General features: G+C 44.3%; 1 protein-coding gene and 1 long non-coding RNA gene across 5 annotated transcripts in view; one reads left to right on the top strand and one right to left on the bottom strand.

Annotated features, from left to right (window-relative positions):
* Positions 1-273: 273 nt before the first annotated feature.
* Positions 274-27338, bottom strand: part of TTC27 (tetratricopeptide repeat domain 27) — a 174329-nt gene continuing 147264 nt past the window's right edge. For all 3 annotated transcript variants that reach the window (XM_006131309.5, XM_006131310.5, XM_025188780.3), the window contains 4 exons: positions 19375-19572; positions 11171-11282; positions 5561-5661; positions 274-524 (listed from right to left, as the gene is read on the bottom strand). In XM_006131309.5, coding sequence (XP_006131371.3) covers positions 402-524; positions 5561-5661; positions 11171-11282; positions 19375-19572 — 534 coding nt within the window. In that variant the 3' untranslated portion in view covers positions 274-401. The remainder of the gene's footprint in view (positions 525-5560; positions 5662-11170; positions 11283-19374; positions 19573-27338) is intronic.
* LOC102451684 (uncharacterized) overlaps positions 17636-27338 on the top strand; it is a 42742-nt gene continuing 33039 nt past the window's right edge. The window contains exons 1-2 of one of the 2 annotated variants that reach the window (XR_012902858.2): positions 17636-17769; positions 26590-26688. This is a non-coding gene — a long non-coding RNA (uncharacterized LOC102451684). Of the gene's footprint in view, positions 18013-26589; positions 26689-27338 lie in introns of both variants that reach the window. The other variant, XR_012902857.2, reaches the window with a different exon arrangement.

The following is a 27338-nucleotide window of genomic DNA, read 5'->3' as shown; positions in this document are numbered from 1 at the left end:
CAATTAAGTCAAGATCCTCATTATTTTGAATTTCATCCTATGCTATAACAACATGGAGCTGTCTCAGTCTCTCCCATCTGCAACAATGTACAGTTATGGCCTGGAGCCAATTATATAATGCACCCAGACAGAACTAATCCTCAATACATACCTTACAAATATAATCAGTTAAATTCCAGAAAACCTAAGCCCACAGAAACCCACACAATTTTAAGAGACTTAGTCAACATGATCTTAAAAACAGTTTAGAAGCTTGGGGAATCTATAAGAATGTCATTGTACAGGAAAACATTTATTAAAAATTTGTATTATGCATTACAGTTGTTGCAATTTCATCAGCAGAAACCGGAACAAATAAAGAATGTCTTGTCTTCTGTCCAGGAAATCTTATCTTCTTTATCTCAGCATCGATTCCTCAACTGGTTGCTCATTTCTTGCAGTTCAGCAATCATACTGTCCATAGCTGTTACTTCATCAAGTAACTCACTGGAAATTTCACCGCTTGCTATGTCTACAAAAAGTTGCTAAACAATAAAAACAAAACCAATATTTAACTATATTTACAGTCACCATAATCTAAACTAGATGCAGTAAAATTGTCTATAAACAGAACTGAAGTCCCCTCATGATATTTTATTTATTTATTTTCATCTATGGTTGTCTCTCACCTTAACTTGATGCACCAATGCCACTTTGTGGTGAGCAAACAGAAGGCACACATAGAAGTGAATGACTATTATTCTCTTCTCAGACTTGGGTTTCCTTTTCAATATGCCTGATATTCTCCAGTGTGCCCAAGAAAGGTGGGCTTCTGTTAAGCCTGCTCCTAATGAAATCTAAGAAGTTTTGCCATTAATCTCAGTAATTAGGAAGAGCCCCTTCTTCACACTGCAGTTCACACAATACCATTTGTGGACTGATCTGTTTGGTGAAGTAAAAGTTCTGTATGTTAACTGACTTGTTTATTTTTTCTGTTGTGTTATACTGTAAATCATTTGTTCCAGATTTGTTCCTAAGCAGGCACTTCTCATTAATTAACTGAATCAACAGAAAACAAAAAGCTGAAAGCTAATAATGCTAAATATGTATATAGAAGTTTACATTTTTAAAAGCTTCACTGTCAATGAATCCTGTAAAATACTCTAATCTCTCCATTACATATAAAAAAAGTGAGGCGTATGATTTGCCTAAAGCCATACAACATATTAGACATAAAACTGGGATCAGGTCTCAATATTTCCTGGGCGATTTCTTTGTGCTCTCCACTATAGGACAATTATACCTGACAGCCAGATTCTGTCACCCCCTGTTGCTCTTCTCAAATTAGTCTAATTGAAATGCACAGGACTATCTGAGGAGTGAGGTAATTTTTAGCATGAATATGGGTGGCAGAATAAATGTCCTACTTGTGATCTAAAGAGAAATCTGGCCATAAATTTAATGAAAGTGATTTACTTTGTCAAACTCAAGGACTAAAAGATAGAATGAAGCCTCCATTTAGACAGCATAAAAATAATCAAGGCTATAAGGGTTGCTATGAGAGATATATTCATCTACAACCATCAAAATGCAAGCAAACAAAATGGACATATAAACAAATGCATGCTATGGAGATCTGAACAGCAACTTGATTCTTGAGTGCTTTGCCACAGAACAAATAACTCCTTATTAAAGAAACAGATTTGTTCATTTAACAATTACAGATAATATTTTTTTTAAACGCTCAATTGAAGAATTTGACAGGCAAGTTAGATCTTTTCTGTTGCTAGTTTACTTTGGATCTGCATTACTTACACTACACAGACTAAAAAACATCTACTACTTTCATAATGTTAAACATTTAATCAAATAGATAAGAATGATTTAAGCTTTAGAAACTGTACTGACTTGTTCATATCACTTGTACTGATCAGGAAGCTTTAGAATTTTATATTTGTTTTCTCTGCTCTTTTCTTCTGAAGAACAAGTCACTAGTCGAAGACCAAAGATCATTCTCAGTGCCTTGAAAGAAAAGTACTTTGTTCTTTTGTTTCACCCCCCCCCCCAACACTGAATCCTCAAACTAAATAATTAAAATAGATGGGAAATGACTGTTCTGGAGTTACTGCTGAACAGATACATATAACAATACACTTTTTAAAAAATATATTGAAGGGAGTAGTATTAAAATAGGGTGACCATATTTCCCTATGCTGAATACCAGATACCTGGTAAAATTACTCTTATTCAAGCAAGTCCAACAGCAATCGATTGTACAAACATTAAAATGATCGAGTTGACTGAGACTCTATTAAAAAGAAATACTGCATAATTGGGTTCTCTTTATTTACCTTCTTTAAAGCATTAGTGTTCACACGGGGAGAAGGTGATCAAGCCACTCAACTGTGCTTGACTGGTGCTCTACACTCTGACTGGCTGAACTCCCGGGATGGACCTGTCTCTTCTGGTACCAGGCACTGCATCTTCTCAAGGCAATATGTGTGTGTGGGGCGAGGGGTGGGGTGTATACACAAGGTGACATTCTCCCCATACCCCAGATTTCTGCCAGGGTCCACACCAGAATGAGGCCAGTGGCAGCCTTTTGGCACAGCGCAGGAGGGACGGAAGCTGCTTACAGTTTCAGGGGGAGGACAACAGAGGAGACAGGATGACCTGGCCTGTGTCTTTGTAGAGTTCTTCCCTACCTGGGCACACAGTTTTCAACGGCACCAATACCTACAGGCTGCTGCTGGCCACCAACATAACCCAGACCCCTCCCATCCCCTAGCTACAGTGCAGGCAGAAACAAGTTAAGCCCTGCAGATGCACTGTGCACCAGAGGCCGGGACACCTGTCTGCAGGCACTTCAGTGAACCTGACCAGAGAGGGTGGCTAAGATGGGAGGCTGCCTAAGGGATGGAGCAGCATTACACTCTGATGCTAACAGCAGGACTCACGGCAGGTGAGAAGGGTGCTGAGTCCCTGCCCTGAGGGCTGCTATAGAATCTGCGGCTACATCTACACTGGCCCCTTTTCCGGAAGGGGCATGTTAATTTCACCTATCGTAGTAGGGAAATCCGCGGGGGATTTAAATATCCCCCGCGGCATTTAAATAAAAATGTCCGCCACTTTTTTCCGGCTTTTAAAAAAGCCGGAAAAGAGCGTCTACACTGGCCCCGATCCTCCGGAAAAAGCGCCCTTTTCCGGAGGCTCTTATTCCTACTTCAACGGGCCAATGGGAGGGCTGCAGAGGTGACACTTCAAAGTAGGAATAAGAGCCTCCGGAAAAGGGCGCTTTTTCCGGAGGATCGAAGCCAGTGTAGACGCTCTTTTCCGGCTTTTTTAAAAGCCGGAAAAAAGCGGCGGACATTTTTATTTAAATGCCGCGGGGGATATTTAAATCCCCCGCGGATTTCCCTACTACGATAGGTGAAATTAACATGCCCCTTCCGGAAAAGGGGCCAGTGTAGACGAGCCCTGCATGTTTGGGGAGTGAACAGGGTGGAAAGTGCTTCACTACCACCACACCAGTGCTTAGCTGATGGGCAGAGAGGCTTTCCAATGCCAATACTGTGTTAGGCTTTGGCACATGCAGGGCTCAGCTCTTCCATGCTGACGCCTCAGGCCAGACGGTCTTGGGTTTACCCTGGGGACTGGTCCACTCAGGAGCAATGAGGGAAGGAGGGAGCCTGCTAGCTGGAAGGCAGATATATGGAAGAGCAGTGGGAGTTGAGGAGAGAATGGGCAAAGCAGGGAGAGGACACAGAGGGGAAGAACATAACGGGCCAATGGGAGGGCTGCAGAGGTGACGCGTAACTGGCTATCACCTGGTGCCTGCCTACAGTCACCAACTACAGCATTGTGCAGCCAGTACCATCTGTAAACAGGCTGGGAGGAAGGGGGGAGTCCTGCTGGCAGAGAGCCTCCATGCAGTGGGAGCTGCACTGAAGGTCCAGCAAGAGGAGTGGCTGACCCCACATGCTGCATCTTTACTGTGCCATGAGCCTTGCATACCTACTCTCACTTGTGTCAGCCATTCAAGCCCCTCCCACATCAATGGTGGGCACAAGGCTGGCAAGCAGGGATCTGGCCAACAGCAGAAACTGCAAGTAATGACAGGGGGAGGGGGAAGAGGAAAACAGAAAATACAAATTTTTCCCACTTTTAAGAATAAGTCAGGATGCCTGCAGGTAGGATTAACTACAGGACTGTCCATTTAAAAATGGGATGTCTTGTATTTAAATAACAAAACAAAACATGTTGGTAGTGCAATGTGAAGTTTAAAATTTGAGAGAGAAAAGTTGAAACGTACAAAAAACCAATTCAGATCACTCCACCAACTTAATCTCTGCCCATTTCATTTCTGTTAGAGGCATCAGAAACGTAGACACCCTATCTTGCCAAGAAGTGAGTTTCATCAGTAACTTTCGGAATTAAGAACATATTTTACTAGATTCTCTGATTCTTAATCTTCCAAAGATTGCACCACACAGTATGATTTAAACCACCTTGACTTGTGTTTACATTGCTCATGCCAGGGAGTCCTGGCTCCTTTAAAGAGACATATTCAGTTGAAATAAAATACATACAGTGCTTTACCACATATCGAATCAAAACAGAACACACAAATGGCAATAATCTCCCAGTATTCTCAAGAGGTATTCGAGTTAGCATTTGAACAAATGTCATTAGTTATGGAGTCAGTGTATCTAGAGATACAAATTATCTAGGCCCAGCTCCTTAAATTTTAGTACCCAAAGAGTGAGAACAGTTTCGACATATTGAACAAGTTTGTAATGTATATACATTTATATAAAATCTATGCTCTGTAATTTACACTCTACACAAGCTGCCTAACTACATACACAGGATGAAGCTGTTAAATCAGATCGGAACATTAATTTTTATTGAACAAAAAGATATTCCAGAGTAGGCCTTAATTAAAAATGAGTACCATAGTACAGTGAGGGGAAGGAAGAGTGAAAGATTGGATGTTGATGGTTGTACAGGTACAGAATGTAGGATGACTGCATAGCTACAAATTTTCAATTTTGTTTTTGAACTCTCCCATTTTTATAGCATTTTTAAAAAAGCTTAATGTTATGTTTCTTTACAACTAATTCCTGTTTAAAATATTTTGTCTTGGAAAAATGTTTAGTAATTGCTGAGTCACAGTAGCTGTGTCCGATTTTGCCATCTGTGCAGGGCTGTTCCCCATTGCTTCTCAGATGTTCTCCCATAACCCCAACTCCCAGAATGGTTTTCTGCCTGACATTCCTCTCTCACACATCCACATATGGAAAATATCACAGAAGTGCAACATAGCTCTATTTCTGAAGTCTTCCGATCTTTGAATTGGCATGTGAAATTTCAGGATGATTCGTTTGGTTTAGGCAAGGGAGGGGGAAAGAAAAACTGGCTTGTAATAGTGACCCCCTACCTAAGCAGAAATGAGCATCCTTCTACAATGTAATGTGATTCATGTGCATCATCTGATCTATAAAATTATTTTATGTAAAAGATGGACTAAGGGATCAGAGCTAGAGACTTTCCCTTTGAGATATTTCTGAACCAATCTCACCTTTGCTTTAGATAATAAGCCACGCAGGTTGAGTCGAGCGGAAGAGAGTATCTGCAAAGCTCCCTGGGGATTAGATTTGTTTTTACTGCACTTTATCGCCACTAAAAGTGGAAACAAAAGAGGGGCAGGGGTAAATAGTTAACATTGTGATGAAAGCCTGTAGATATAAATCCAATAGTTAATCAAAACACTCAACAGCTGTTATAAAACATTTTGAACATAATATCCCACAAAGAGAAAAGCTGATTAAAAAAGGTAAGTTTGCTTAGTTTACTTAAGGAGAAAAGAAAACCTTAAACAAGGCATGTCCAGTTAAAGTATTTGTTAGGATTCCTTCACCTTCACAAATCACAATCACTATTTGTATTGACAGACCCAACCTCTCTATAAAAGTCCCTATGTCTCCAATATATATACTACATATACACATTCCTTAATATTGCCCTACAAGACAAAACCTTAACCCTGTAGTCATATTTCCCTGAGAGAAAACACCACACACTCCACTAGTGCACAGATATCCAGATGTGCGTGCTGATTTTGCTGACACGTTCAGAGAATTCTAAGGGATTACTGATACATAATTTTACTTTACAGAAGCCATGCTGGTTAGTTTCCATCCTACCAAGATCATCCAGGTGCTATATAATCCTATTTCTATTTTTTAAAATTTTAATTACCATCTGAGCTAATTTACCTGACCCTGATGTAACGTTTATTGGTCTATAATTCTAACCATGCACTTTTAAAAATAGATTTATTTACTATTGTAAGGACAAGATTGTGGTTAAGTTTGCAGGAGACCCTTCAAAACTTTGTAATCAAAGGGTGCATAAAAACAGAGTAGCTCTCCACATGGGGGTGGAAAGGACTAAGAGCTGCTGATGAAGTTGAGAGTGAGTCCTGGCTACTTCAGGCACAAGAGATAATCAAAGTGGAGAGGAATGCCTTCAGGTGGAAAAGCACTTCTACTGGGCCTACGAGGTAAAATGTTTCCACCTGGCCCAACAGGAGCATCTTGTGGACTCTTTCCTGCTACTTGAAAGGACAACCTATATTGCTGATGAACATTTCTATTGTAACAAACATGCCCATCCAGAAACCAAGCTCTCAGGTGGAAGGTCCGAGGACTGGGATGCATGATCCTGTAGTTGTGTTGCAAAAACAGTTCCAGAAAAGCCAGCAGAGGAAACATGTAGATGCAAACCAGAATTGTTGAGGCCAGAACAAGTTGACTGTTGCTCTCCCCCATCTGGTCTTGTCTAGGATACACAGCAGGAGTTTTAGGGGAAGAAAAGTGTTACTGATCTGGTCCAACCAGTGGATAACTAGGGTATTGTCTTGGTTAAAAGTGCCACAATCTTCCATGGAGCAGTACTGCATTCATTTGCTGCTACTGAATGAGGCAAAGAGGCCTTTGGGTCAGAGATCTTGAGCAGGCGAAAATGATGGCCATCACAGAATTGCATAGCTCTCTTTCGTGGCTGGCCACAAATTTCCTTCTTAGAGAGTACATAATCATATTCTGAGACCTCAGAAGAGTGGCTGCTGACAACAGGCTCTTGTGTTTGATGCAACAGTCCCAGCAATGAAAAGAATCTGCACAAAGCTCTCTTGTTTATGTAGTAAATGGTGGTACTGATGTTGGGTATGATAAGAGCATGATGGGAGTGAATGGATGGGAAAAATGCACAAGATACTCTTCTTACCACTTAAAGTTCTAGGATGCTGATATGCATCCTAAGTGGTCTAATTTCCTTGTGTCATGAGCTCCTCCATGTGGGCACCCCATCTACCAAGCAATGTGTCAGTGATGATTATCATGCTTGGAAAAGACAGAAGAGTATTGCAGTGAAAACCTGAACTGGGTCCAGGGGCAACCCCCGTCCATATAAGTGAACTAGGCGGTCGCCTAGGGCGCCAAGTTAAATAGGGGGCCAAATCAAGAACAGTAAGCCAGATACCGGTCTCTAGTGAGGGTTTAACAGATGCAAGGGTAACCATATGAAACTGATTTACATATGAAGTGACTTATACTAGAGAGATGTAAGATTGGTCTCCATCCTCTTCTTCCTGAGTACCAGGAAATGGATGGAATGGAACCTTGAAAGGCTGTAGGAATAAGGCTTTACTGATCCCCTTTGCATTAGGAAGTCTATCTACAGCAAGCATACTACTGTGAGTGTAGCCTAGGCAGCAGTATCAGGATGAGAGCTGTGGATGAGGTAGCTGTGACGGCGCGTTGGGGTTCCTCCATCTCCTGCACCCCCGAAATGGCACGAACAGACTCCACCAGCCAGTAGAATAGAGGGAGTTTATTGCTTCTCCAGGATACAGCACAGATGTTATCTGGTTCCAGGACAGGCCTAGGATGCCTCAACCCCCCTTGATATGGGGGGGGGGGGGTCTGGGCTTCTAAACCCCTCAGCCTGTTGCTTAGGCTGCTTCTTCCATGCTCCCAGACAGAAAACTAACCCCCTCTCCTCCAGCCCTGCTCCCCAGGCAGGGGCGGCATTCCACCTTCCTTTGTTTCTCCCCATGGGGGGTAGCTGGTCAGACAGGTTTGGAGCCCCCTTTGCATAATGACTCATCCTTTTCTCTGCTAGGTCTTGCTACAGACAGCAGAGGTCACCACAGCCCTAGCAAGTTACCCCCCCTACGTCACAGTAGCATTGTGAATGAAACTGTATAGCCAAGTAGAACTCTGGTTATGCAAGGACATGGTGTCAAAGTCTACATGGACAGGCAAGAGGAATGGGGGACAACTGGTCTTCTGACTGACGTGGAGACTCAAGAGTTGCTGATGAAAGAACTGAGGAATTCTAAATTGTTATGTGAGAAGCAGGCAATAAAACTTACACTGTATAAAAACCCATTGATTGCAGGGTGGCTTAAGAGTCCTTAAGGGAATCGGTCTTCTGGTTGAAGAAGTGAGATTCATCAAAAGGGAGATCCTCAAGGGTATTCTTCATCTTCTGAGGAAGCCAGATGAATGTAACCAGGATTCCCTCCTGATGACAAATCTGGGGTCCACAGTGAGTGAAGTTGTGTCCACTGAACCCACCACAGAACATGACCCAAAGAAGGTAAGTCCAAAACAGAAGAGTAGGCTCTTCTTAGGGGTAAGTGCCTTGGGAGATGTGGAGAAGCAAAGGGTTCATGAGATCCAGGTTTCCACAGCAAAGGGTCCAGGTGCCAAATTGAGCCTCTCCAGTATCATCAATATGCACTCCGCAGTCAGAACCAAAGCAGGAGCTAGAGTCAGGATGGAGGATTCGCTCAGAATTGAAGATTCCCTCATCTCTGGAAGTTCTGATCCAGAAACAGTACATGGAAGAGGTACTGATGGGTGTAGTGTTTTGTACAACTCTTTTGGTGTTTGAGTTTTGGAGCATGCTGTTTTTCCACGTCTTGAACTTGCAGAGGATGCAGTGTCCCTTTTTCACCCTTGAAGGGAAACTTACTGCCATGCTTATGCATAGGCTTCCTTGCCTCATAACTAGGCTCTGGCACAGGGTCCATAGCACAGTGGAACTAGGCTAGAGCACCACAGTACAAGGCTTGTTCTGGCCAATATACAAGGGAGATTGCTCAGTATGGATCCACCTGTAGCCTCGTGGTGACCTCAATGAGGTGCTCCTTCAAGCGGAGATCGCAGACTTCCTGGATATGGCTTTGGAAGGAGACTCAAATACTGCACCTGGATGTGATGTCCCCCAAGCAGTAAAGGCAGCATTGGTGCTTGTCACCGACCAAGAACAAGCAACAGCAGGAGGAGAAGATCTTGAACCCTGACATCTTTGGTACAATTTAGCACCCAGGCTCAAGTCCTGAGCACGGGTGGAGGGGGAGAAGTGGGAGACTGAGAAAATGGGGTCCAAAGTCCTTAAATCCTAAAAACTACTACCAAGACAACAAAAATATTAACCACATGCAAGAGTAAAAATAGCCTAGTTTCTGTATTTGTACAAAGTGTGTCACAAGGGAGGAGAGAACTGTAGAGGTTCCAACTCAGACTATGTGGCAGTGAGAAAGAATGAGGATGCAGCTGGTCCACCCTGCCCTTTATTGTCTTGAACAAAACCATAAGGCAGAGCTAGGGCACGTGCGTAGACCAACAGACACTATTACTTTCAAAACCTCTGGCTCTGGACGCATGCTGTATGCTTAAAACTAAGACTCTACCAAATTCACAGTCCATTTTGATCAATTTCACAGTGGTAGCAAAACTTCAGCTATTTTCATGTGAAATGTTACAGTTTTACAATTGTAGGGGGTCCGGACCCAACTCTAAAGGCAGCATTGCAGAAGTAAGAGTGACACAATATTGTATTCCCACCCTTCCTTCAGTGTTGCTGCTGGCGGGGTACTGCCTTCAGAGCGGGGTGCCTGGCAGTATAGAAGGGAGGCAATACTGCAACTCCCCCAAAAAAAACCTTTGCAACGTCGCCCCCTAAATCTCTTTTGGTTTGGGACTCCCAGTTTGAGACTTTCCCACGTGAAATCTATATTGTATAGGGTGAAAGTACAGAATGGATTTGTACAGAAAAACATGATGTGTTTTTCATAGCTGTGAATTTGGTAGGGCTCTATATATAATCCTATGTGGAATACAGTAAGGAGTATCACTCAAAGACAAAAGACATTTGCCTAACATCATCGAGTGCTAAAGAGTGGTATGAAGAAATAATTTAGATTCCACACAACTTCCTAACTCTCCATAATAGGGGTTAGTCCTATGACACTAGGATTGTTCTAATTGCCAAATTTCTCATTACTTAATCATTGTGTCAAGGTTGGTGAGAAGGTTTCTTTCTTTATGACTCAGTCTAATTTTTCATTCTTGATTTCTCCCAGTGATCTCAACTCCTATTTATTGCTGGATGAAGTTGTCTGAGCTCTGCTTTACACATGTGCAGGAAAACTATGTTAGACATCTGCACCGCTTTAACTACGTCAGTGTAATTACACTAGTGCTATTTTCTTTCAGGTAAACTGGCGATTTACACTTCACCATTGTTAACATCTTTTTATGCTTTTAGCCATGATTTAAGAAAAAGTATCTTATGAAGAGTTGCACAATCTACTCTGAGCAGCAATTGTTTTGGTATTGTGTGTGGGTGATCTTGGCAGAGAATTATCACTTATTTCCTCCCTTCTCCCCTTAACTAAGACCAACATCTCTAGAAGAACATTTGAGCCCAAAGAAGGGAAGTGAAACCCAAAGAGCACAGAAATCATAGCAGATGTGTGTATCTGAACCTCACTGAGTGACTCGGAAGAGTGCCACTACAGTATTGCTCCCCCTGAGTGCTCTTTTTCATGGATGAGACAGGAATAATTTTCTCTCAACATTTTCTCAGGAACTTGCAGGGATCTTTCTTGTGTGCTGCTCATACCGTTGGCTGGCTCAATGGCCTTTTAATTGCTGGCTCATCCTGCACCCAGACTCCAATTTTTACATGCAACAGCAAGACTATACTGCAAATAATATGTGCCGGAGCTGTTCCAATATCTGGGGATAAGTTAGAACATATTTTGTTATTGAGTTTAAGTACTCTCTATATTCTTTATGAATAGTATAAAACATTATGTTTCAGGGGAACATACCATGGGCAAGCTCTATAGCTCCTTTCACCAATTCTTTAAAAGATGAAATATCTTTCTCCCAATCTGTTGATTGCATTTCACATTTATGTGCCTTGGTGAGATACTGTAGTGCCTACAAAATAATAAATGAATGTAAACTTACTCAAGAATTCCAGTTTAGCTTTATGCACAAGTCAAACACTCCTCCCAAAAAATTGAATGAATCTTTAATATGATGGATTTTCTTAGTCAGAAGGGCTTGCTTCTCTGCAAGCATTAACACCAGATGTAGCACAGATGTTCATTGACATTGCATCTCAGAGATGTCAGGCACATAAAATAACATATGTCCAAAGACATTTTTTATTTTTTAAAAATTTGTCTAGACTGATGGATGTGACCCATGTTTGCCAGGTCAAAATAATTAAAAGCATATGCAAAAAGGAAAACTTATTCAATATTTTCAACAGCAGTTCTGAACCTAGGGAATATATAATTAAATACTACAAGGCTTTTTTCTCCCAAATCTCTCTCTATACAGGCAGTCCCCAGGTTACGTACAAGATAGGGATTATAGGTTTGTTCTTAGGTTGAATTTGTACGTAACTCGGAACTGGCTCCAGATTCAGCCGCTGCTGCTGAAACTGACCAGGGGCTGACTACAGGAAGCCTGAGGCAGAGTTGCTCTGCCCCCAGCTTCCTGGAATCAGCCACTGATCAGTTTCAACAGTGGCTGAATCTGGAGCCTGGGACAGAACAGCTGGGGCGCTGCCGGGTAGGTCCCCCCAGGACCAACCCGGCAGCACCCCAGCTGCTCTACCCCAGGCGTCCACAACAAAAGCCTGGTCTGCTGGTGGGGGGGGGGGGGGGGGGGGAGCCCACCAGCAGACCAGGGAGACCGGGAGCAAAGCCGCAGAGGCAGCGGGGTCCCTCGCCTCTGCGGCTTTGCTCCAGGTGTCCCTGGTCCGCTGGGGGGGGGGGGTCCCCAGCAGACCAGGGACACCCAGAGCAAAGCCGCAGAGTTGGCGGGGTCCCGCGCCTCTGCGGCTTTGCTCCTGTCTCCCTGCTGTGCTGGGGGGGAGTCCCCCCCAGCACACCAGGGAGATCCGGAGCAGCTTTTCTCGCCCCGGAGGATGCGGTGGTGGGACCGCTGCGCTCTGGGCGGTCCCGCCGCCCGCAAGCTCCGGGGCGAGAAAAGTCCCGTTTGTAAGTGCGGATCCGACATAAGTCGGGGACTGCCTGTACATATTAAAAAACTTTTCCTGTGGGACGACAGAGTGTCGTCATGCATCACACTGTCGTCCTGCAGTGCCTCCCTCTGCCTCAGCTGGGTGGTCTCCCTGCTGTCCTGTCGAGCTGCCAGCCATACAGCTCTACCCCCACCCCCCGTGCTTGGGGGAAGCCATGAGAAATGTGGTCTTCCCCTCTCCCCCCCCATGCCTGGAGGGTGGGGGGCCCAACCCCTTGCAGCCGGGGGAGGGGAGGGAGAGGAGAAAGCCAGGCCTGGTGAGACTGGGGGAGGGCAGGAAGGGGATAGGGCCGGGACTGGCCTGGTTCCACACCTGGGGGGGGGGGGGGCAGAGAGACAGGGCTGACAAGGCTGTGGGGCGAGTGGGGAAAAGACCCAGGGCTGGTGCGGCCTTAGCCCTGGTGTGCTACAACCCAGCCTTCCCCAGCTAGGGTTACCAGGTGGTTTAAAAAAATATATCATACATACTTGATCTCAGATGGGGGGGGGGGTTGGGGGGGACCATCGGCTATGAAGGGAGCGGGGCTGGCTGGGAGAGGTCAGGGGGACCGGCAGGCGGGAAGCAGGGTTGGCTGGGAGGAGGTTGGGGGAACGGGGCTGGCCTGAGGAGATGGGGGGGGAGGGGAAACCAGTCGGCGGGGAGCGGGGCTGGCCGGGAAAAAGTTCGGGGGAGGGAGTGTGTGTGTGGGGGGGAGAACTGGACAGCGAGGAGCATGGCTGGGCGTGGAGGGACGGGGGGAAAGCCAGCCGGAGAGGGTGGAGGGGGGGGAACCAGCCGGTGGGGAGTGGGGCTGGCCCGGGTGCATGCAGATCCCAGGGTGTTGCCTGTCCCGTGCATGGTGCCGGTGGGGTGCATGGGCAAGTCTGGCCCTGGGGATTCCATCCCGCCCCGGACCCGTCCCCACTTTCTCCTCTCTACTGCATAGTTGCATACTGCCTGGCTGGTAGACACGCTCATGCAGGTGTCTGGTACACTGATACTCCTGATAATAATAAAAACTTAATTAGAAATCATTTTCTCAATTTGTTTCCCAGACAGAAAGCTGAAATACCAGACTGTCTGGTTCAAAACCGGACACCTGGCAATCCTATCCCCAGCTGTCGGGGGCAGGGCTGGTCCTGTCAGGGGCAGGGCTGGCACACTGTGGCTTGGCCTTCCCTGGCCACAGAGCCAGGCCTGGTGCAGCCTCACCTGGAAGGGGAGGGTTAGGGTTAAGTCACAGCTGGGAAGGGAAGTGGGGGAGGGGGGGGCAGAAAGGGCCTGGGATGGTGAGGCGGGAGAGGCAGGGAAGGAGAAGGTGCCCAGACTTGCGTGGGGCAGGGAGGCAGAAGAGAAGAAGGGGCCTGGACATGGGGAGAGCACCAGGGTTGCCTACCCACCCTGAGAGGGGGGTGACCAATGTAGTCAGCAGGGGGCACAGCTCTATAGTATTTCCTAATATTTTCTCAGACTGAGCTATTCCTTTTATAATGCATTGAGTCCAAAAACCAAACAGAAATTTAGAAAAATCAGTAAACAAGGAAGAATTTTCATAAGAAGCAGAAAAAGTATAATGCGAAATTATAAAGAAATGTGGTACCATTTTTTAAGCAAATATATAAATGAAATGCAAGTGATTCTGGTAATAACTACTCCATCAACACAATTTCTGCCTTGATTACATTAATAGGAACAAATAAAGAGAAAAAACCTCTAAAAGCCATGGGCATGGAACACTATGAATTTATGAAGAACAATTCTTGCTAGAGAAATGGGAATATAAATTGGGAATTAGGAATGCAGTGCTGTTCTACAGGGAGTTGGTCATATTCAACATCTTCATTATCTGGAAAAGGGAATGAACAGCACATTAATGAAGGAAGCTACAAACACAAATTAGGAAAGAGAAATAATACCAAGGGCTATAAAAATATCAGAAACACTCGAAAAATAAAACAAAGTGACATGCATTTTGTTAATGCAGAGAGAGACTCATACATCTGGTTAAAAAAAAAAAATCTAAAAAACTCCACACAATTTTGTAAGTGGGAGAAATTAAAAAGGATTAATTAATGAATGCCTGCTAGTTTTTCCCCTCCTATAGGGATTGGAGTTTTATGGAAAACAAAAATTAAACACATTGTGTGAAAAAATTAAAAATGTTAAAGTTCTATCACTTGACTACAGGATGACAAAGGAGGCTTTATAACAGTGGACTACCATCTGAAGAGTCTAAATAGAAGAGAAAGGAAAAATCTAGTGTCATATAGATTCCATCATTAAAAGCTTTAAAAAACGAGTTGGAAAAATCTCCTGTCAGGGATTGTCCAAAGCAGCGGTGGGCAAAAGTTTTTGAAGGGTGGCCACCCCAAAATTTTCGTAAGTGGTCAAGGACCACGCTTTTCTATAGACGGGATGCAGGTTCTGGGATGGAGGTTGGGTGCAAAAGGGAGCTCGGAGTAGGTGATAGGGGTACAGAAGAGGGTGTTGGGTCTGAGAGAGAGTTTGGGTGAAGGAAGGCATTCATGGCACAGAAAGCTCCCACCCAGCCCCAAGAGGGGAGAGTCAAAGGGAGCAACCAGCTGCTCTGAGCCCCGGGGCTGCTCCCTGCTTTTGAGTCCAGTTGGGTGGGCTGGAGTGAAAGGCTTGGTGGGCCAGATCTGGTACCTCGCACACCTCTAGTCTAAGGTTTACCTGGTCCTGCCTTAGCACTGGGGGCTGGACTTAATGACTTCACAAGGTCCCTTCCAGCCCTATGTTTTTATGACTGTACAGATATTAGGAGCAGTGCACAGAATGGTCATTGTAAGCCAAAGGGACCAAATTGCACTAATAATGTCTCAGTTGAACGGCATACTGCCACTGGGGGGTTTCTGGGGGAACTGAAGGACTCAATACACCTGGCTATTACCAAGAATTTTTTGCTCTGTAGTATCAGTGCAGGTAGTAGATAAAAGAAGCACAAAACAGGGAATCCAAGGTTCTTTGGGAGTAGTCCCAGAGAGGCTGCTTATAGGACTGCTTAAAATGCTTCCTTGCTACGAGCTCATTTTCCAGACCCAGTAACAAAACAAGGGTTGAATACTTGGATGTCAGGCAGAAAGGGGAAAAGATCTAAGCCTGGAGGGTTGAGCCTGACTGTGTTTAGAGAAAGAGTACGGAGACAAAGAGCTTAATTGGAAATCGGAAGGGTTCTCAGCCTCATGTACAAGTGAGAGTTGGTGTTGAATTGGAGGGAATTGTGAGGGTTCTGAAGTGGGAGAGGGACACATGAGTTAAAGCGAAGGAGAAAACTGAATGAATTGGTGAAGGAGGTTGAAAGTAAGCTAGTGCATGTGTGAGAAAGGAGTGAGTACGTGCTAGGTTAAAGCTAGATCACAGAGGTAGAAGTTGAGAATAGGAGAGAAGAATGAATGAGGGATAAGTATTTTCTCCCATACCATCATTTGCTATAAAAAGTGTCCCAGTTTTTCACTCTAAGTAGAGTAAGAAGCACCTTTTACTTCCCACTTCCTCATCAACTACATTCTTCTCACAAAATATGCTTCCTTGTGGCACTCAACAGTGTCCCTATATTTCACTTTGAAACACTGATTAGCAATCAGGACACTGTGCTGGATTATTACCTGCAGCTTCACCAACTATTTTGGACACTAGCCACTACCAGAATGGAAAGATGAAATTAGGAAAGGAAAAATTTAGTCTGAATACCAGGAAAATCTTAACAACAGCCAGATGTATGAGGCGGTGGAGTATTCTCCCAAGAGAACTGCTGTAAGCATCACTGTTTAAGTCTTTTCAACTAGAACATTTTCTAATATTGTGTTTAATACTAGTGAGGTGCATTTGCAGGGAAAGGGACAAAATGATCAAATAAGGACTTTTCCCATCTTTATTATTTGTGATTCTATGAAAACAGCAAACATTATTATATGTTTTACTCAAGTTCTCCGCTTCTTTCATGATACATGGGTTTTGATAAATTGCAACAGACAGTTACTTTGATTTAATGTCCAATAGGCACAGGAAAACCTTCTTGGCAGCAAGGAGATGAAATACTTATTGGTGGCCTTTCAAATTTTGTAAAATAAAATAAAAATGTTACAAACTGACACTTTAAATTATATCTGTAGAGACTTCAGTGTTTTCTTTTATGCTACATTAAGACTAAAATACAACCATGTCAAGGAACCGACAAAAGTATACCCAAACTTTTACAAATATAGTCCCAATTTGCTAGGTAGAATACATTTGAACCATGTTTCATAACCAGTCTGGTCATATCGCATAGCCCTGTGTCCTCTACATATTGAAATCGCTTTTATTACTGAGTTAGGGGAAGACATGATGTAACAAGGATCTCTAACATGATTACATTTTTAATGTAAGCAAGCTCTCAATTACTTCTTGTGCCCGATAAGTATTTGGAGATGCATTACATGATATCGCAACTTGTGTGTCTGAATGAAAAAAGGGCAAAATAATTTCATTGTTTAGCTAGCATTGTTTAGCTCGCTATGCTTGCCAACCCCCCTCTCTCAGGGGGTAGGCAACCCTGGCTCTCCCCCCAGCCACCTTTCTGTCCCCCTCCACTTGTGCCAGCCCAGGCCCTCTCCCTCCCCCGACAGCCCAGATTAATTTTCCTTCTCTCCTTCCCACTTTAACAAATCAGAGTCAGGGGAAAGCAAGTGAGGGCTAGAGCATGCAAGTTTACAGAGGATACAGGCAGTCCCCGGGTTACGTACAAGATAGGGACTGTAGGTTTGTTCTTAAGTTGAATTTGTATGTAAGTCGGAACTGGTACATATTGTAGGGGAAACTCTAGCCAAACATTTTTTTTAGTTTTGGATAGCAAAGGGAAAGGTTAACTCCCCTCTAATGTTTGTTTTGCTGTCTGTTCCCCCGTTCAGAAGATTTCACATCTATTTCTGTCCCTGTGACAAACTCAGGACTAAAGGAGTAACTCATCAAATACCAAACAGCTCTGCACCATGCTTTCAGCTAATAGCTTTATTTCCACACACCACCCAGGGTTCTAGGAGGAGGGTCCTTTTTTTGCTAACACAATGAGGCCAGCACTTTGTTTTGGTGAAGTCTTTGTTTGCCCAGGGAGCTCAGCATGTATAGGGGGAGGAGGGGCGGAGAGGCTGCTTTTATCTGCTGTTCGGCAGCCTGTTGCTCAGGGGAGGGGGCAGCCTGTTGCTGGCAGGGGGGCAGGGGGGAGGCGTGCAGGATGTGAGGCCGCGGGGGGGGGGGGGGCAGCGGGCGTGGGGAGGCACTTTTCCTCTGCCTGGCAGCTCTGCGGGATCCCTGTCCCTGTGGCCAGCTGCTGCAGGCAGAGGCCAGTTGGAGCCGGCCGAAGAGGAGGAGGAGGTGGATTCTAGGACCCAGGTGAGCGAGCCCCGGGGACGCTGCTGCGCTCCGGGAGCCCGGCATGTATAGAGGGGAGGAGGGGCAGAGAGGCTGCTTTTGTCTGCTGTTCGGCAGCCTGTTGCTCAGGGGAGGGGGCAGCCTGTTGCTGGCAGGGGGGTGGGGGTGGGGCAGCGGGCGTGGGGAGGCACTTTTCCTCTGCCCGGCAGCTCTGCGGGACCCCAGTCGAGCCGGCCCGAGGAGGAGGAGGATCCTAGGACCCAGGTGAGCAAGCCCCGGGAATGCTGCTGCGCATGTGCGGGAGTTGCCTCACCCCGTTCGTATCTAGGGATCCGACGTAAGTCGGATCCACGTAAGTCGGGGACTGCCTGTAGTTTGAAGAGAATAGAATGAGAAAGGATGAAGTGATTAGAAGTAGTTTTATCACAGAATATTGAGAAATATTTCTGCCTGACATTTCGTCCCTGGCCAACAAGTCAGGTTCAGTGAAGATCTGATAACCCAGAATATTTTGGGAGTGTGCACATGTATTTGAATTTTGGAAACTTAATACCAAATGTAAAGCATCATCAAGCATGAATAACAAAGTAAACACTCCCAGTTGTGTGGCACTTACTTCGGAAAGGGGAGGCTGAGGGAAAGGGGAAGAAATGAGGATTAGAAGCTAATAGAAACAGAATATTATGAGGAGAACTGTACACAAGCACGGGCATGTCAACAGATTAAGAATTAAGTGGAGGAAGTAAACCCACTTTAAGGTACACAGGAGCAGATGGAAAATTTAAGAAACTTCCTCTCCCATCTAAAGAAAAAAAATACACACACACTCTCTCTCTCTCTGCATTGCCCTCAACTGGTTAACAAAGTCTGAATTTAACAGAGTGACAGATGGGCTGCCGACTCTGCTCCTGGAGACACGACTTCCTACTCCCCTGAAAGGGAGTCAGCATGGGCTGCTTTGTTATCTGGCAACCGCTGTTCCCCCTGAATGCCAGATAACAAAGTTTTCACTGTATAGAGAATGAAACCCAAAGGACATAATTCCTGCAGCAAAAAACAAGAACAATGGCTTAGTGCTTGCTGAATCTTGATAAAGCACTAGAGGATAACAGCCATCTACTGCTATAACAAATTACATTTAGGAATAGAAAACTAGGGGAGCTGTGCCCCCTGCTCGCTATGCTTGCCAACCCCCCCTCTCAGGGGGTAGGCAACCCTGGCTCTCCCGCCCAGCCACCTTTCTGTCCCCTTCCACTTGAACCAGCCCAGGCCCTCCCCCCACCAGCCCAGAACCTCTCACTAGCTCAGGCCCTTTTTTCCCCCCGCCCTCCACCAGCCTAACCCTAACCCTCCAGCTACCCAGCCAAGCCCGGCTCTGCCTTCAGCGGCTGGGGAAGGCCGAGGCAGGCCGAGGCTGTGGCGCCTCAGCCCTGACTCTCCATGTGGCCTTCAGAAAAGGCCAGGCTGGCAGTTGGTGGGGTTTGGCTCCAGGGATGAAGGGGCAAGGCTAGGGAATGGGCTTTACCTGTCCATGCCTACCCCCTGGCCTGTGGACGCTGTGACATGAGGACATCACTCTGTTGTTCTCTAGGAAAAAATATATACAAAAACAACCTCAACATTTACCTTTTCAGTATCTGCAGGGTTATCACTTTGTCCATTTCCACAGAGTCTGGCATACAGTCTCCAGATGTCTGCGTCACTTGTTACTCTTGAAGTGACTCTACCAAGTAGCTCTTGCAATTTCCCCTTCAATCCTGTTGCCACTTCTCCATTATGATCAGCCAGTCCATCCACCACTGCCCTTACCAGAATATTCAGCACCTTAGAAAGCAGTCAGAGAGAGCTTTCAATTTATATCCTGATAAACACCAACTAGTATTAGATGTTGATATCTCTGCAACATTTGGTCTCCAGTGTATACTCTGATAATTTAGTAAATCAAAGACTTTACAACACACAGATGAATAATCTTACAAAAATGTTCTTATGTAATTACGTGGGATACCAAAAAGTATATAAAGTACATAAGTTTGACCCATTTAAATCTCATTTAGACACTTTGTAAAGGCATTTAATGGGGAAACAGAAATGCAGGAGGCATCTGTCCTCTCTCAAGTGAGCAGTGGTAGGAATGTTGTGCTTTCCCAAAAAGCTGGTGTGAAGGCGGGATTTAGTAGTGGTCCAGGAGCAGGAAGCTGCATATACTAGACACAATTTCAAATTACAAGTGAGCCTTGGCGCTTGTTAAGGTTGCATGACACTTCTGGCAACCTTTTCTTTGTGACTCTCACTACACTTTGAAGCAGAGATTTTAAATTTGGCAGGGGATGACCTTTATGTCAGGGATGTGTCTTTTCCCCAACCTGTGAAAATCTGGCAGTTTGTTCAAGTTATACATCTTTGGGAAAAAAAAAAATCACAATTTGCGCATACTCCAGCCTAGGGCTGAGCAGGACTCTTTGCAATTGTAGCTCTGGAGTGCTACAAGCTGAGCTGAGGCTGGCACAGGAGTTGAGAGCATGGGCCCAATCTTTCCTATGTTGCTAATGCCCCTGCTGGGCTAAGATAGTAAGGAGGATGCTGCCTCATTTGAATGTAGATGCAACAAGCGAGTTGGACTAGGGAAGTGGAGAGAATAGGCTGGGGTAGAGTCAGAGGCTGGGAGCCAGGTAGGAAAAAAGTGTGGGGTAATGTGTGTTGCACAGATCACCCTAGTTTTGGTATTTTCTAACTTCTGAGTGCTTGGCATTGCAGTTTTAATATTCTTTATCTCTCTTTACTTTTATGATTACTTCAGAGGGATTCACTGATGTACCTACACCACCTGCTAAACATATAAAGAGCTTAGAACCCCTAAAAATGAAGATGTGTACAGGAGATTGAAAACACTTGTTATTACATATTCTGTGCTGTTCATAATAATAGTTGTATTTATAACAATAATATTACACATTCCAAATAACATTACTTTAAGCCCGCAAACAACTTTTATTTGTCACTTGAAGTCCTTAAATCAAATAAGTTTTCTTTTTCTTCCTTTAAATCATTTTTTCGGGGTTGAGTTTGGGATGAGGGGGGTTCGGAATGCAGGCGGTCCAGGGGAGAAAGGACAACCATAGCCTTCTCACCCCACAGCAACTTGTGGCCAGGTCAGAAGTAAGGATGTTAAGGATCAGTCAACTATCTGATAAGCAAATACTTATTGGACAGTCAGTTGACTAGGCGACCAGTCGATTCCTGTCCCCCTTGCGCTGCCTCTATATGATAGAGGCAGCAAAGGGAGTGGGGAGGGGGGAGAAGGGGTACTTCAAAGTGGCAGCGTTACACAGCTGATCCTGAGCGTTTCAAAGTGACAGCGCCGCACAGCTGAGGCCCGGCTCAGCTGTGTGGCGCTGACCTTTTGAAATGCCGCCTCTACATTTCAAAGCGCCAGCACCATGTGGAGCCCAGGGTTAGCTGGGGACTCCGCAGCTGATCCTGGAGGCTCCACTCAGCATTTCCACAGAACCCAGGATCAGCTGGGAAGTCCCCAGCTGACTCTGGGTTCTGGGGAAATGCTGCATGGAACCTGTGGACAGCTGGCTCCACGTGGCATTTCAAATTGGCAGTGCAACATGGAGCTGACCCCAGACTCCATGAAGGTGCTTCTGCTTTGAAATGCACAAAAGCCCTCACTGGGGACTCTTGTACATTTCAAAGCTAGCACGCTTGCGTGCAGCCCAAAATCAGTGGGACTTCCTACTGGCCCTGGGCTGCATGCAGAGTTCCGCATTTCTCCTTTAAAATGTACAAGAGCCCCACTGCGGGAGCTGACCGATAGCAAATTAACCGATATTTAACATCCTTAGTCAGAAATGCCTGTCTATGGCTGCTGCAGCTGCAGTGGGCACAACCAGAGGAGGGGTGTTATGTTCCCCAGCTGGGGGACAGATACACAATTGAATTCCTGGCACAACCAAACTCCTACTTTGCTTTACGTTTAAGATACAAGAAGAAGCTGGATACTGACTGTCCAATTTTGGTGGTCCTAGCTCTTACTGTTTAAGAGGAGTTCTTAAACAGATTTAAATGGACTAAAGTTTTAAAATACTTAGATGATAGCTCAGTATTTCCAATTAAATGTTTTTCTTAACAGTATAACTGAATTACACTATTTGGTCAAAACCAACAGCAATCAAGTGATGCTTAATTAGGTATTTCAAATTCCTGGTCAGTACATAATACTTTTAAAATGGATGACAATATTACAAAAGTTACTAAAATATTGCGAACTATTATACACAGATAATAGAAAAATAAAAGCAACCACAAAAAACATCCCAGTGGAAAAATCCAAAAACTTTCTATTCAGAGTTGATATCAAACTAACATTTTTATTTAATCTTTTACAAAATTATTAATACATATTTTCTAAATAATTGTTTAAGTTAGTGTGAAGGCAGACCTATTTTTCCTCTGATCAACAGTTAGACTTTTACTCTTGAAGACAGTCGTAGGAAATAAAATATTTGGTGCTGTTACTGAGGGAGTGACAACAATATACAATAATTTTGTGGATAATATGCCCAAATATTAATCAGGTTGTGGTCCTCCTGGGGCTGTAAATTCCAATATGTATACCTTAATATTTCTAATTTTTTTTTAAATACAGAGTCATGTAACAGTTATGCCCTTGAAAGGCAATAAGTAATGTAAATAACACTGTATTCCATTGCTATATCACATTCAATAGTATAAAAACAGATAAATACTACACTGAAGGTTCAATTTGAAAATGAGCTAAAACATAATAATGTCTTGGTTGTATTGCACAGTTGTTAATATTTTTGTTGGAACTGGATGTGATTGCATCCAAACACCAAAGCAGGGTAGCAATCAAGTCACAACTTTCTACCTTCAGACTAAAAATTGTAATGGTAAAACTTTAATTTAAATATCTCAGAGGGAAGTTAAATTCCCATGTCCGCTAATACTCCATATTCAATAGATGTTAAGTTAAAAATGATCCTGTGCAAGCAACATCTTTTATTTTCTTTATGTCTGATTAATAAGCTATTCCTCATAGGATCACTGTCCAAAGCCTCTGGGTGTGTAAGTGTTCCACTATACCAGGATTCCACTTCCTCTCCTATTTTTTGTGACCCATACTAATTTATTATAAACAAACAAACAAAAAAAAAGGCACAAGAAAAAATATCCTTAAACATCTTAATTAATGTTAGTTAATGTAGAACAAGGTAATTGCGAAATACAACAATTCCTTTCATATAAAAATACAACTCGTGAAAACATGTTTAAATGCTGCACTGATGCTAATCAAAGCTGAGCTGACAAAGCTCAAGTGAGGAAAGGCACTTCAGATAACAGGTCCCTTGTGATCAAAGTCAGCACTCTGTAATGCAGCTCCCTGTAAATATATTCACTGTAAATACTTTCCCAAATTAAAGCTTAAAATTAAGGAAGAGACCACTAATGAGCCATGTCAGAGAATAGGTGGCTCTTGAAAATGTTAATCACCCTCGCCTCCACCTCCTCATTCAAAATCCCTGTTGGAGAGTGTCCTTACAGAAACACAAGTACAAAAAGTTTTGCTTCTGCCTCTAATTACTAAACATTTTAGCAGCATGAGTCAGTTATATGAGGATAATACATAATGGGAAGAGGCAGTAGAAATTTTTATTCTATGTGGTTTCCTCTGTGGGATTCTGTATTCATGTTATGCCGCACACTGAACTCACATTCACAGACAGTACAGCATGTCTGTTTGCTCCTGACAGCGATGTTGCAAAACAACCCAGCCACCAATAGAGCATCTGGTATCCTTTGTTATCCTCAGCATGTTAACATAACAGATCAACACTGACTGCTTGGCTCCAGTGATCGGCATTCTGTGAAAAGTTATGTAATTACCACGTTTGGAAGTGCCTCGGATAACATTCCCATACACACCAGAAGTTAAAACAATTGAGGGAGGCAGACACTTAGCTGGTGTAAAGATAGTTTACATCAGCTGAGAATCTGTACAGGAGTGCCCTAAAAACTTGCCAAATGGCATACATTCAGGATTCTTTAATACTAGATTACCTAAGTATTTGCAATATTAAAGGTATTTGCCACAGTAAGTATAGGGAAATATAAAAAATAACAAAAGCAATCATAAATATAAGCAATCTACCATATAGCTACTATATGTCTGTTTGTTCAAGAACTCCTCCTAAACGGTAAGAGCTAGGACTACCAAATCTGGCACGCAGCTTCCTCTTATAACTTCAAGCAAGGTAAGAGTAGGTTACTCACCTTTAGCAGAAACGGACGTACGGACGTTCTTCAAGATGAGCATCCCCGTGGGTGCTCTACAGCCAGTGTTTATGTGTTCCAGTGCTGCAGACCGGATTCTTCACAGCAGTGCAGGGGGTTGTGCATGAATGGAAGGGGAGATGCACAGCTGCCACTCGGGACTACTGTGCATGCACGGCCACCTTTTCCCTCAGTTCCTTCTCCACCTGGACTCCTGGCCTGGTAACAAAAAGGAGTCTGAAGTAAAAGAGAGGAACAGAGGGTAGTGGAGCACCCACAGGGATACTTATCTTGAACGTCAATTACTGCTAAAGGTGAGTAACCTCTTCTTCAAGACACATCCCTGTGGGTGCTCCATAGCAAGTGACTGAAAAGCAATGTGTCCTATGGAGGTAGGGACTTCAGATCAGGTAAGTAGGCCATTTACAAAACAACCTGCACCACCCTGCTGGAGGAAAGAGGTCCCTGAGAAAGTGGGTAGTGCCTGGCAAAAGTTAGTTTGAGGTCCATGTAGCAGCAGGTAAGTGGATGGTTTGATTGATGTGGAAAGATGATTGGACCTTGGGGAGGAACTTGGGATGGGTGCACAGAGACACCTTGTTGTTGAAGAAGATGGTGTATGGGGGGCAGGTCTGCCACGAGGGCAGCCATTTCCCCTACCTGATGGGCTGATGTTACCGCCACTAGAAATGCCATTTTCAAGGATAGGTGAAGAAGCGAACACGTAGCCATGGGTTCAAATGGGGGCTTTGTGAGGGTGTAAGTCCCAAATTTAATTTCAATGTGTATGTGGAATGGTTACATCTGGGTATAACGTTTGTAGGCCTTTCAGGAATTGCTTCGACCTGGTATGTGCAAAGACCATGATGTCATCAATCTTCTTATGGAATGTTGCGAAAGCTGCCAAGTGTACCTTAATCAAACTGATAGCGAGATGGGAGTTTTTAAAATGCAATAGTAGTCAAGTGTCACAGGTAATGTGACTGTCTCTGGGCTTGCTGCACGGAGTAGCCCAGTGGACAAATTGTGATCTTTTGCCCCTATATGTCTTGCAAGTTGAACGGACTCTACTCTGGAGAAGCACATTTTGTACCTGGGTTTAGCACTGTAGCTTTATCTCTGAGAGCCATCTAGGTAGCAGGCTTTTTGGTGCAGTGTTACAAACTGTGGGTGTGGAACTTGGAGCCCTGGTTGGAAAAGGACCTTCGGATTGCATGGAAGCATGATTGGAGGACAGAGCCATTCTGTTCAAGAGAGGGAACAATGGTTGCCGGGGCCAGAAAGAGGCTACAAGGAAATGTTGACAAGTGAGCTGAATGGCTCTGTGCTCAAGGACATTGATGTGTAGCACCCATTCTGTTGGTGTCCATAGGCCCTGAGTCATGAAGTATTATGTGCGCTCCTCACCCTGTAAAGAGGTATCTGTAGTGATGACTACCATGGGTTTTGGAATTTGAAAGGGGATTCCTAGGCACAGATTCTCTGGTTTTGTCCACCATAATATTGCACTTTTTACTGTGGGAGGAAGAGAGAGGATTTTGGTTAGAGGGTGGAGATTTGGTTTGTAGGTCAACCTGAGCCAGCCCTGAAGGCATCTCATGAAGAGACAAGCATTTGGAACAACAGGGTTTCAGGATGCCATGTGGCCTAGAAGCTGAAGACAGTTGTGCATGAGGACAGGCTGCATTAGGAGCAGCTTAGAACTAGATTGAGAATCTTTAAAAACCTGTCTTGCCATAGAGAGAATATAGCAATAGTTGAATCGAGATGTGCTACAATGAATTGTGTGGATTGAGACGGTGTGAGCACTGATTTTGTCTCCTTTACTAAAATGCCAAAAGATTGAAAATATTTTTGGATGAGATAAGTGCTGCGATGAAAGTCATACTCAGTTCTTGCCTTGATGAGGCAAACATCGACATAAGGGTAGATAATAATGTCCTATTTCTTGAGGTACGCAGTAACCACCACCAGCATCTTTGAAAATAGTCTTGGTGCCCTGGAGAGTCCAAAGGGTAGGACAGTATATTGGTAGTGCTGTGTACCTAAGATGAAACGGAGAAATTGTCCATGAGCATGATGAATAATAATATGGAAATAGGCATCCCTTAAGTCGAGAGACAAAAACCAATCATCCAGCTCCAGAGAAGATATAATGGTAGTTAACATTACCATCTTGAACTTTTGCCTTTTTACGAATGTGTTAAGGGCTCTACGGTCCAAAATTGGATGCTATCCTCCAGTCTTTTTCTGCGAGAGGAAATAATGTGAATAAAATCCTCTCCCATGATATTCCTGTGGGACCACTTTTATAGTGCTGAATTATAGGAGTTGTTTGACCTTTTGTTTCAAGATAGCCTGATGAGAGTGGTCCCTAAAGGGGAACAGAGTAGAAGGGTGGGAGGGTGGGATGGAGTATCCTGATAGATGAATACTACAAACAATCCTATCAGATGTAATGTCTGTGGTGTTGGTAGGTGTAAGGTGGATACCTTGGTCTCAAGTACAGTTGGTATCTATACTGCCTCCTTCTGGTTGCAGGTGTGTGGATGCCAAGAGAGCGGAGTTTCGCCCAGGAATCCTTCACGGAACGAAGGACCTCACTGGTCTCAACTGAAAAGAGATTTTCACCCTCGGATGGTAAGTCCTCCACAGTTGCCTGAATTTCATGAGGAAACGCTGAAGAGTTAAGCCAGGAGGCCCATCTCATAATGACTGCAGTTACTGTTGATCTGGTGGAGGTATCTGCAGCATTGAGAAAAGCTTGTAGAGCTGTTGGTGATATTGCATGGCCTTCCACAATGATCACCTTGAATTCTTGATTGTTGGCTTCGGATATATCCCTCAATAAAAGTGCTGAACTTTGAGTAGTCATTAAAATCATATTTACTAAGGAGTGTGGCATAACTGTCAACTCTGAACTGCAACATGGATGAGGTGTAGGCTTTCCTACCAAACAAATCCAGTCTTTTGCTGTCTTTATCAGCCAGGATGGATCGAGGCAGATGCTGCTTGTTCCTCTGATGGGTGGCATCCACTACCAGAGAATTTGAGAGCAGGGGGTGAAGAGGAATTTCGACCCTTTTGGGGGAACACAGTATTTCCTATCCGCCCTCTTACAGGCTGGGGGGGATAGAGGCAGTGTCTGCCACACAGTTTTGGCAGGCTTCATAACGGCTGGATTAATGGGCAAAGTATCTTGGCCAATGGCATGGCTTGGAGGATATTGGTGAACTCGTGCTGTGTCTCCTGCACCTCCTCCATAGCAATATTCAGGTCAGCTGCAAACC

This window comes from Pelodiscus sinensis, chromosome 3, assembly GCF_052426305.1.
Source record: "Pelodiscus sinensis isolate ZL-2025 chromosome 3, ASM5242630v1, whole genome shotgun sequence".
Classification (NCBI taxonomy): Eukaryota; Metazoa; Chordata; order Testudines; family Trionychidae; genus Pelodiscus; species Pelodiscus sinensis.
Note: the sequence above shows the minus strand (reverse complement) of the source record. Positions and strands in the feature narration are given on the sequence as shown.